Below are 11,577 nucleotides of genomic sequence, written 5' to 3'. Positions count from 1 at the left end.
CCAATAGTACTCCTACATCTTTGTAAATAGATGGATTTTGCAAAAGCAAAAGCTCAGATGTCTGTGTGGGTTTTTTTTTTTTTTGGTATGAAAAAGCTTTAAAACACAATGAAAATGTAAATGCATTAAAAAAAACTATTACAAATACAAATTCCTTTTTTATTTTTTTGTGAAATACAATTTCTTGTCCATGTTTGCACTTGGCAACTAGATGATCTGAAGATAACTTGTAATCAAACAAGTAGCTGCAAATTCAAAAGGGCAGACTGAAAGTAGAGTGAAGAACCCCATTATTTTGAATGGTGACTAACCCTCAATTTTTCTCTCTCCACCATTTCTACTTTTTCACATATCCCACTATTCCACAATAGGGAGAAAAAAATGAGTGAAAGTGTTGAGTTCAAAGGACATACAACATCCACTTGAAGAGTTGTAATGCTTTGGCTGGTGTTCAAGGGGATGCTGGTATCTAGTAAACCAAGAAGGCTAAAGTGTGAACACTGTGGATTAATAAAAGGTGTACTGGAGGGGAAAAAATCCTGCTGCTCCATAATGTTGGCATGGTGGCCCTGGAAATTAGAACCCCCCTGTGTTAGACAAGGCCTACACATCTGTGCTGTCTGTTCCACAGTGGCTATGTCGTGTCCCAGCTCCCGCGAGTTTCTCTTAACGCGCCCGTGGGACCACCCGGCGCCGCTGTGGGGGAATGAGGTGCCGTTTCACCCTCAATTTAACATCCAAAGGGTATCAAAAACCCCAGTACTGCGCGGTCAGAGCCTTCGCCGGGGAGTGGGGCCAGAGGGCTGTCGCAGCACCAGAGCCTTGACCCCGGCCCCCTCCTGGCTCGGCTCGGGGCAGGGTGATGCGGGAGCGGCGATGCTCCCTCCGGGGCGCCGCGCAACACCCAGCCGGGCCCGTCGGGGCCGCAGAGCCCGCGCTCCGGTCCCGCATCGAGGCCAGCGGGGCCGGCCTTGGGGCCAGGGGAGGCAGCGTGTCCCCGCGGGGCAGGAGCGGCTCCCGGCGCATCGAGGGGCTTTCTCGCCTCGCCGCGGGGCGCATCCTCACCCGCCGGCCCCGCCGCGACGCTGACAGCAGGAGCGACCGTAAACCGGCTTACGCCCAAGGCGATTTGCCCGTGATCCGCCGGGCTTCCCGGGCGGGAGGGGGCCGGGCGTGCGGGGCGGCCGGGACAGCGCGGCGGGGGGCGGGAGGCGGCGATGATGTGAGCGGCGCGGCAGCTGCAGGCCGGCTCCCCCGGGAGCCGGGGCTGAGCCCGGTGGCCGTGGGAGGGAAGGGAGTCGGGCGGGGAGGGAGGAGGGGGCCTGGACACAGCCGGGGGAGAAAAGGGAGGAGCGGGGCCGGGGTGGGGGGAGGACGAGCGGCGCCGGGGAAGCGCTGCCAGCAGGAGCAGCGGCAGCGGCGGGAGGGAGGCTCAGCCCGGCGGACCCAGCTCCGCTGCCCGTCGGCGCTCTCCCCGCGGAGGTTGGGGACCTGCTGCGGGGTGATGGAGGAGCATGGGTACCCTTCCTATAGCGCCCGCAGCCCCGCCTGGGAGGAGCTGGTAGGTACATGCGTGCCTTGCCGTTGCACAGGCGTTTCCTACCATTTTTCCTGCCTGTATTGTTCAGCCGGGGGGTCGGGCTATCATCCTTATCTGTGCCCTCCAGCCCCCCACTTCCTACCCCGCTCCATACCAGAACCCTGCCGCCGGCGCTCGTCCCCTCCCCGCAGGGAGCCGGGGAGGGGGGTGGGAGCCTTTCGCCCCCGCCGTGTCTGGCCATTTGCTGACGAGCTCGTCCCTCTGGGAGACGGGGAGTTCATTGCCCTTTCTGAGTTTCACTGCCCGGGTGGAAAGCCTGGGATTAGCACCGAGAGCCTTGCCTTCAACTTTGTCGAAGGGGGTGGGTTGGATGTTGACACCGTTAAACTCCTTCTCTTAGCACAGCAAAAGCAACGTGTCCAAGCAGCGTTGGGAGGCAGCTTTCAGGAAGAGACACACCTTCCCCCACCTTTTTCTTCTGGAGCTAGGCTGGGAACTGCTCCCATCGCAGTGGCAAAGCCCGACGGGGCTGGGGGTACCCTGCTCTCACCCTGCCTTTTGGGAAAGTGCGTGCCTTTGGGCCGCTACGAAGGGACGGGAGCGCTCAAAGCGGCGGTGAGGTGCCTTTGCGGTTTGTTTAAGCAACTGGAAGACCCTCCTTCCAACCAAAGGAAATCATGTCACCGGCATCCTCAGCAGGCGATAAAATCAGATTTCCCTTTTCAGGGCAGTCTGGTCCCGCTCCCGGGCTTTTCTCCATTGTGCAAACACACACACACATCAGGCAGGGAGGGCTAAAAATAGGCTTTGTGTAGCTGCTTGGGAGATTTCAGGCAATCTAAGAGGTCAAGGCTAGGCTGCCTCTGGCCCTGAACTTGGCGAGGCAACATGAAGCATGGACCCGTGCCACTGCCAAGCTCCCCTTTAGATGGCTCTGCCATGTGTTGCTAACTCGTTTTGTTGGTCCAGGTTTTACTTGTAAGCCCAGTTTTAAAGAGCAAACGTGGGAGACCCATTCTCTGCATGGCTTGGTGTGTACACCCCCAGGAAAGCAGCAGCAGAGCCCTGGAGATACCCACAATGAACTAAGTTCACTCCTTTCCTTGTTAGGATTTGTAGCCCTCACAAATATATTTTTACTGTCCTAGTATTTGCTGTCAAGTTGAACATCCCCCTTCGCTGCCCTCTGCAGTCCTCAAGCCCCGAAACTGTTGCTGGAGATGCAGCTGTGATAGGGAAAACAGCTGTATGTTTGTTCTGGTAACATGGAGCTTTCATGACATTGAAAGGATCAGGCAAGGGAAACCCGAGATTTTTGCCTGGAGAGATGAAGACATCGTGGGAGGAAGGCAGCGAAGTCAATTCCTATGAATGCGTTATCCTATTAAACAGTGACATTTAAATTGCTGCCGTCATCCAAAACTCAGCTGAAACTCGGGAGGCAGATGGATTGCAGCCCCTCTGTGCTTGGAAATGCGGAGTCCTGGCTGAAGCATCCAAGCCTGTTTCCTTCTGTGCGCATGGCTTAGATAAACAAGGAGCACATCTTCTTTTTTCTCCATTTCCCCCTCCCCCAGTAAGGGCCAGGATTTGGGTCATGTTTATCATTTCATTACTGCATTTGTTAAAGAGTACATCCATGAATGCAGTTTTAAGGTTAACCACTGCACCGATTTCCTTTACAAGACTCCAATTTCAGCTGATCCACTCAATCCTTTACCTGGTAACCTGCTGGTAAAATACATGGTCTTTGTGTCAAGAGCCACATTGTTCTTTCCATCTGCTCATAAGCAGGCTTTTTATGATAACGGGGGCAAAAGGAGATTTAGGTGAAGACCTGAATGATGAAAGGGAAAAGGGAAAACATAGTATACTCTCTCCCCTGCTTTTAAAACAGGAAACAAAGAACAGTAAGGTTCTTTGCAGGTTTTGAATCTGTGCAAATTATCAGATTATTGGGAAAGGCTCTTCCTATAGCTATAGTGAGAAATAAGTGATAGACATTAAATGCAGCGACAAGTCCTTTGCCAATCAGGGTTGGACTACTTCAAATTTCTATAAAATCCTCTCCTTAACTCACACCACACTTTTTAATGGAAAAGCTCTTCCTGAATCCAGTAAGAGTTGTGTAAGACCCCATGATGGAGCTAAGTAAAAGTGACTTAAAATGTAAGGCTCACCCTGCATTTTTGCAAGGGAGGTTTGGTGGCTTTGTAGTAAAAATGCGCGTAACACATGACTTACAAAGCTGTAGACACAATTTTCTATTTCATATGAGACCTGAGTCTTGGCTTTATCTTCCTTTCAAATGCATACATAAGTCCTAACACATTCAGAAAGCATCCATTTACTTTTATTACTTACCCTGGTTTGGATCTTTTCACTTCGAAGCATACAACATAGTTTAGTAGTTTCCTTAATATTGTAACCTACAGGTTACAGGATTCCCTTGGCTAATCCCAAACCAGCCACAAGTGATGTAATTATTTTCTTTAACAGTGGTATGGATACATGTTGTTATACTTTGGCTTCCTCTTTGCTAAGTAAGGAAGTCAAGAAAGAATAGTATCACTAATTCGATCTGCAGAGGGAGTTCAGACAGGCAGATCTTAAAATGAACTTTTTCAGACTGGGGAGCTCAGTTAAAAACCATAGCTATCACTAACCACCAAAATTAGGGAAGAGTCAATAAAATATTTTAAACATGGTGAATAATGCACTGTTAATCTGACATACTATTGATTCAAATTCCCTCAGAACAACTTTCTGAGGTGAAGGATAGAAAAACATTACCCTTTAGTTTATAGATGCCAAAGTGACTTAGAAAAAAAGATGTAAAAGTGCTTGTTACAAAGGGAATGAGTTTTAGGGCTGAAATCAAATAGCTCAGTAATCTGTATTATAATCTTCAGTGCGGCTACAGTGCATGTGTATTTAGATTTTTTCCTATATTGCATATGCATTTTAGTGACACATGTCCTATTGGGACTCAATGTGGTTGAGTTAAAATGTTCTCACAGTGTATATATGTATATTAAATGTGTACAATATCACAGTGTAAGTATGTATGTATTGTATAAAGGGCAGTTTATCAGCTGATATTAATTGCCATAGCACAGATGAGGTCAGCAGAGCTGTTTTTTGTTGTCTGAGTATCTTCCTTTAAATGCTAACCTTTCTTTATGTTTTTTACTCCCTTGCTTCAATTAGGAAACTTAAGGTCATTACTAAGAAGTGTGAAACTGTTAAGTGAAAGGCACAGCACATGCAAATACTGTATGTGTTTTTAATGGCCACATATAGTCCCACTTTGTTCAAGAGCCCAACTTGCAGAAGTCTAGTGGTACCATTTGAGTCAGAGTGTTTGTAACTGTGGTCACTGGGCTGAAACGTGCTATCCAATATTTCTCATATTGAGTCTGACACTGATCACTTGGGAGAAATCCAGCTGTGAGATGAAGGGATAGAAGTCAAGTTGCAAGTCCTTTTTGAGGTGAACTTCACTGTCACCTTAGGCAGCTTTATCTGGGTAAAGGCTGGAACTGGACCCTGATTATCTATTAATAACTTTGAAAAGAAGAACAAGTGGAAATAGTAATATCTTTAAAACAGAACTCTGTACACATTAAACAACTGCAGACTTTAGAGCCTGTAATTTCACAGAATCCACTACACACTTCACAGAAACCATGTTCTCATATTCTTGTTGAAGTGCTGTTATGGGACATGTCTTATCGTTTGCAGACTTAGGTTATTTCTACTAAAATCTTCACATAAAGTAACCTGAGAGAACATTCCTAGTATTTTTGGTTTTTTTCATAGCACTCTGAAGTTTACCAAGATATGATGAAAGAGACTTGCTTGGAAGTGAAAGGCTAGGGCCTTCTTTCCTGGTAACCACACTTTTGTGTTTGGATAGTCAGGAGTGAGGAAGAGCACACTGGGGTAGCCCAGGTGAAGATGCATGGTGCCCTCTGTATGGTGCAGAAAGTGTGCAAGTACTAGTGCTCATAGTTAAGCTCTAAAAATGAACAGAAGTTGAAGAATTGTATTTATTCTGACAGTAACTACTATTGTTCAGCCAGCACCATTTAATTCAGTTGAATTAAGTGTAGTCAGTCTTGCTCGTGTTCTGTTAGCACCAAGTGTTTCTCAAATCACAGTTACTATTATGTGCAACACATTAGCATTAATTAGGAAACTATGTCTTGTTGTCCCCTTGCAATATTCAAGTGATATTTACCTTCAAAAGAATTAAGGAATTACAGTGAGACATATTCTGGCATAACTTGCTATTCCTGAAATTCAGATGGGGAAGAGGAAGAAAGGACAGTAGAAAGACACAGTGTCCATAAACATTGCTTTTAACTATCTTCCTAGCTGTGCCCTAAACTTACCTACCGACAGCAATGCACACTTGCACCTGCTCAAGTTTGATCCCATGTTTTGAAAAATGGAGAACTCCCTCTCAGGTGAAGAGTGAGATAAGAGAGAATTAGTCCTTAGATTTACAGTCATTTTGAGATGAGGTATTAATGATAGGATTTAAGCCTTATTAATATTTTGATAGAGCATGTAGGTAATTTGATCAAAACTCCTTTAAATAGAACTTAATATATATTTTGAATTTTTAAATATTACTTTTGATATTTTTTTTAAAATATAACCTCCACAATTGGTCCTATGTGGAGGCAGGTAGTAGAATTGTACTTGAAGTATCTGCTGCAGTAACACAGAACTAAGCCATAAGAACTTCAAGGCTTCATGGAAATATTGCTTTCCCCTACACTACTAGAAATAAAAACCCCAGTAAAAGAAATGGGCTGGACTATAAAAACTCTGGATTATTTGAAATTCAGACTGTGGCAAGGTGTCTGCAGTGTAGGATAGGTTGTACAGTTGTTTACTTTTCCGCATTAAATGCTTTGTATTTAGGTATTGTGGCATTATATTAGCATGTTAAGAGATGTTAGTTCCCTTTCTGGAAATATAAATAGAATTGTGGGAATAGAGAAGCCACAAGCATTGATTGCTTTCTTATGTTTAATCCGGTCCACGCAGTTAGGAGTTGTGTGTTTTATTTAGTATTGCTGTGATTTAAACACTTATTTTGAACACTGACTACATACAAGCCACAACAATTTTGAAGTCCCACAATTCAAAACATGTGGTGACATTTCAAGATTGTGCGAGCTGCCAGATCTGAGATGAAAAAGGAAAACTGACCCTTTCTTTCCCCAGAAGTAAGGGCTGCTCTTTCACAAAGACAAAAATGAACAGAACAACAAGAAAATTAAGCTATTATGAGAAAATCACTGGAAAGCAATAGCTGCATTTACTAAAACTGTCCAAGGCTTTGGCGCTGATAGATAGTTACCACGGGGTTGACTGGCTGGAGCAATAGCATACAGATAAGGAGCCCATCGCATCAGATGCCGTCCGTCCAAGTCCCGAAGAGACATCCTGCGCTCCCAAGGGAGAGCGGCACAGCCCTCGGCCGGGACGGGGCAAGGGCCGGGCACGGCACCCGCCCGGTTTCGCCGTCCTTGCGCTCAGACTCGGCATTCGCCGCGCTCCGAGTGTCACCGGGCGGCACAGCGCGCACGGGGCTGCCCGGCGGGGGCGGGCGGTGCTCGCTCCGGTGCCGCGCCCCACCTCCCGGCCACGCCGGGACATCCGAGGAAGCCCTGGCAGGTGCGGGAGCGCCGGGCGCCCTCCCCGCTCCCCGTCGCTTGCTTCGCCGCCCGGACGGGCCTCGGCGCTCACCTGCGGGGCGGGCACCCTCCCGCCGGGGGCGGCCCGGCCGGCACCGGCACCGGCGCCCCCTGCAGCCGGCGGCCGCCCCGGGCCGCTCCCCGTCGGCAGGGGCGCAGGGGGCCGAGCCCGTCCGCCCGGCTCCGCCCGCCGGCGGGTGGCCGTGCCCCGGTCCCTCGGAGCGGGCGGCGCGGCCCGCGGCCCCTGCCCGTGCGAGGGGGCGGCGGAAGATGGCGGCCGGGCGGGCGGCCCGGCTCCGCTCCGCTCCGCTCCATTCCGCCAGAGCCCCGGCCGCCCCCGTCCCCGCCCCCCCGCGCCGCCTCTTTCCCCACCCTCCCGCGCCGCCTCCTCCTCCTCCTCCTCCCCGGGGAGGGGAGCGGCAGCGGCTGCCCTGGCTGAGCCGGGCTCGTGTGCTTTCTCTCGGTAGGAGTCCGGGAAGATGGCCGGGGCCGAGTCGGGGATGAGCGGCGCCGGGATCCCGCTGCAGCCCCAGCCCCAACCCCCGGCGGCGGCGGCGGGGCCGGCGGACGAGTCGTCGGACAGCGAAGGGGAGCACGAGGGCCCCCAGAAACTCATCCGGAAAGTGTCCACCTCGGGCCAGATCCGCAGCAAGGTAAGGCGGGCAGGAGCCGGCCAGCCCCGCTGCTTTCACGGCCGGTTTCTCTATCCCCATCCCAAAGCGGGGCTAACCCGGAGCTGGGGACGGCCGCTGCATCCCTCCCGCATCCCCGGGAGCGGCGGCGGGGGGGGGGGGAGGGGGGGTTTGTGAGACAACGGTGCCTCTTCCTTCCTTTCCTCTCCCCTCCTCCCCGTCCAGCTGTTGCCTCCACATCTGTCCCCGGCTGGCAGGAAGAGCCCCCCGGGGCTGCGGCGCTCCGCTTGGCCGGAGGGGAAGCTGCCTGCCCCGGCAGCCGCCCTGCCCTGCCGGGCGTCCTGGGTGTGGGGGAAGCGGCGGCTGCCTCCCTCCCTCCCTCCTTCCCTCCGGCTCCTCTTCCTCGGCGGCGGGCACCGCTGCCGCGGGGATCCCGCCCTGCCACCCTGCGGCGCGGGTGGGCTGGCTCAGCGAGCCCTTCCTCACCACTTTCCATACCCGCCGCCCACCCTTTTTAGTTCACCGCCGGTCCCGGGGACCGCTGCCGTGCGCCCCTCCAGAGCCGCAGGCACCGAGCCCGCGGTGGCACGTCGGGCTCCTCTTCGGGAGTGCCGCCAAGGAGAGAAAGGCGGCTTCCACTTTGAAAGGCACCTCGCGGAAAGAGAAGTAAACTTCTATACATTCTCGCTCGTGGCACTAGATGCGTAAAGCAGCTGTCAAAATTTTAGGTTAATGCAGTTTTTTTTTGCTGTCTCGGGCTGCCGAAGTTGTCCCAATGGAATTAACTTTTTTCATGGATGGTGTATTTATTTAATTTTTTCCCCCCTGTAAAATCAATAGGCAGGCATTTGAAAGCAGAAAAATAATGAAACAGACTTATTTGCTGTGTTGAAGGATCCCATGACTAGGATCACGAAGAGTGGTCGACAGTCAGTGATGGGGTCTGCACAAAACCCCCTTGGGAAGAGCTTATTGATACAATGACATGAAGATCAGGGTTTTTCTTGGAAGTGTCTGTTTTGAGGGGTAAAGTGACTCCATTCAGGCCTGAACTGATCACACTTAGGGTTTGATTTCTACACAATTGGTCATGTGCTGATGTTTCCTCTACAGAGCACCCATTAAAGTTAGTAGTTTATGAAGTCCTGTCCGGTTGGTGCTGTTCTTCCCTTGGGCTTTTGCTCCATTCACTACGTGCAAAAGGCAGCCACCTTTAAACAGTGATTGTTAAAGAGTAATGTTACTCCGATATGTGAGGTGGAAAGCAGTTTTTTCCTGAAACCTCCTGAACGAGATGTGTCATTCCATTTTGTTGCTAAATGTTAATTTTGTATTTACAGATGTTAGGCCTGGCTGAAAGGTTACGATAGTAAATATTATGCAACTGTTGCATTGTGTTGGAAACGTAGTTCTACACAAACTTTCAGCTCTAACACCCTTCTGTGTGGCAGTCTTCAGAACGTTTTAAAAGTTACAGAACATGATGCCTTTATTAGCTGTGGAGGTATTGAGTGCATTTGAGTGTTTGCTCTCATAGAGGTTGATACGTGCATAAGGAAAACATGCCTATTATGAATGTTATCGACATAGGTTGGTGAGATTGAGATCCCAGCCAATTCTTGCCAACTGTTACAGATGGGTGGGATGTTCTGTATCTGAAGGTTGTGAATGAATGCTAAGCTGGGATCGCCTGAAGATCTAAGACAGCTCTGCAAGTCTTGCTTTTGCTTATCTTAGCTTGAGTCCCTGTTCTATTTCTGTGAATCAGATATATATAGGAAAAACTGACTGCTGACATAATTGGAGTTAAAATGTTGCTTTACTGGTTGCAATTTACAATAATATGCAACTCCAAATATAAACATCTTTCTTTCAATTTAATTAAAAGTGATATATCATTGTTAAAGATGAGACCCATGTTAAATAATTCAGTAGCACTTTATTTTATAACTCACAATGCATTATTTAAAAGTAGCTATATTTAGACAGACAACTCCCATTTAGTTTAAGGGTGTTGTATCTTTGCTGTTGTAGTAGTTGGTGATCAGTGGTTACATGAAACCACTAGAGCAAGGAACATCAGGGAGCTGCTCTTTTACCCAGCTAGTCCCTTTCATTCAAATTAGATTTGTTAAGCTTCACTTACTTGGTGGATGTGTTTGTAAGCTAAGGTTTTAATTAAATGGATTGGCTTTGTCTTACATCTAAGAATAGACTTTTGAAAGAACCAAAAGCATGTATATTACGTTTATCATTGATGCATGTGGGCCATTTAGGACTGTGCTATTTTTCTCCAGAGGTTGCTTATTTACTTACTTGAAGCATTTCAGTGACGTGGTATTGATTCCTTAGCTCAGAACTATACCCAAAAGTCTCTGCTGGTAATTGTTTTTGTTTTACTTAAGGAAGATGTTATTTTTAGATGTTTTGGTACAGTTGATCATTTGTGAAAGCTACCATATGGTGATACTTTGCAGACAGAATCACTCAGGAGTGGATTTTTTTAATGTGTGTATAACAAGATTTAGGAAATATACGTGCAAGAGCAAACCCCTTTCACTAGCACAAACAGATGCCTAAAAATTTCTAACATCTGTAGTTCTCGAAGGGAGTTTTTACTCTTTGCTCTTTTCTTCCTAAATAAAAGTAATTAATTATTTAGCTGAAGGTGGGGGGTGAATAAGAGAATGAGAAGATGAAAAGCAAGAGTGCTGTATTGGCAGATGTAATTGCACTAAAGTTTATTGCTTGTTTGTGATATGCTAATGATTGGTTCACAGTTCTATTTAGAAGACTGTTGTCCAGTTTTGCCATAGTTTACCCACATTGGGTAGCAACTGCCTTGGCAAACTCTTAAACTGATTTCAGTGGAACTACTTTTACAGTCAGTTGCTAAGAAAAACAGATTGGTGATATGGCTGGACATCATTGTAACTTCTGTTATGGGCGCAGTTTTAGTTTATGCATATCTACCGCTTAAATTTTTAGAATACTTTAAAGCATATCTCTGTCAAAATGTGGCCATTGTTAATTATCCCGAACAGAAAACTTGAAGATCAACATTTGTTGGTGTGTGCCAACTTGAGGAGGAGGGAACAAGTAGTGATGTAAAGGACCAAAGGCCAATTCTTCAGGCCAACATGTTGTTTGTCACTAGGAACTGTTTGCTAAAGCCTCATACTTGGCTGAAGAGTGACACTGTAGCAGTAGGTATCTTAGGGAAATCAGGACCAAAACTGATTAGTGTGTGAGATTAAAGCTAATATCTTTAAATGTCATCCTGGAAGCTTTTGCATCTGTGGAGTTTGTATGTGTTCCATGGAGGAAACGCTGGTGAATAAATAGGTGACAGGTACCCTGTGAAGTTTGAGCTCTTTTGAGCCAAAATCCCTAATGGAAACAATTCTTGGTTTTGTAATGTCTACTCATCTTTCCCCCTCATTTTGGAAGACGTGAATATTTAGTACACAGAATGTGTTTCGGTAAAAAAAAAAACAAAACAAAAAAACCCCAAAACATTTTGAGAATATTCATTCTGGATTTTTGAGAACTTTGGAAAACTGTAGTGAGACAATTTTGAAGTGGTATATATGACAGTACTGGGTTTCAAGCAGGATTACATTGGAGATTGAAGTAATGGAAAGTTCTCCATATGTGTGTTAAATTTGGCTTCTTCATTTTTAAAGATGCT

General features: G+C 47.7%; 1 protein-coding gene across 4 annotated transcripts in view; it reads left to right on the top strand.

The window, feature by feature from the left end:
* Positions 1-847: 847 nt before the first annotated feature.
* Positions 848-11,577, top strand: part of DGKH (diacylglycerol kinase eta) — a 165,050-nt gene continuing 154,320 nt past the window's right edge. For all 4 annotated transcript variants that reach the window (XM_068182242.1, XM_068182244.1, XM_068182243.1 and 1 more), the window contains exons 1-2: positions 848-1,561; positions 7,722-7,907. In XM_068182242.1, the coding sequence (XP_068038343.1) occupies positions 863-1,561; positions 7,722-7,907 (885 nt within the window). In that variant the 5' untranslated portion in view covers positions 848-862. The remainder of the gene's footprint in view (positions 1,562-7,721; positions 7,908-11,577) is intronic.

Source organism: Anomalospiza imberbis, chromosome 2 (genome assembly GCF_031753505.1).
Source record: "Anomalospiza imberbis isolate Cuckoo-Finch-1a 21T00152 chromosome 2, ASM3175350v1, whole genome shotgun sequence".
NCBI classification, from domain to species: domain Eukaryota; kingdom Metazoa; phylum Chordata; class Aves; order Passeriformes; family Viduidae; genus Anomalospiza; species Anomalospiza imberbis.
This window is presented reverse-complemented; position numbering and strand designations above follow the sequence as displayed.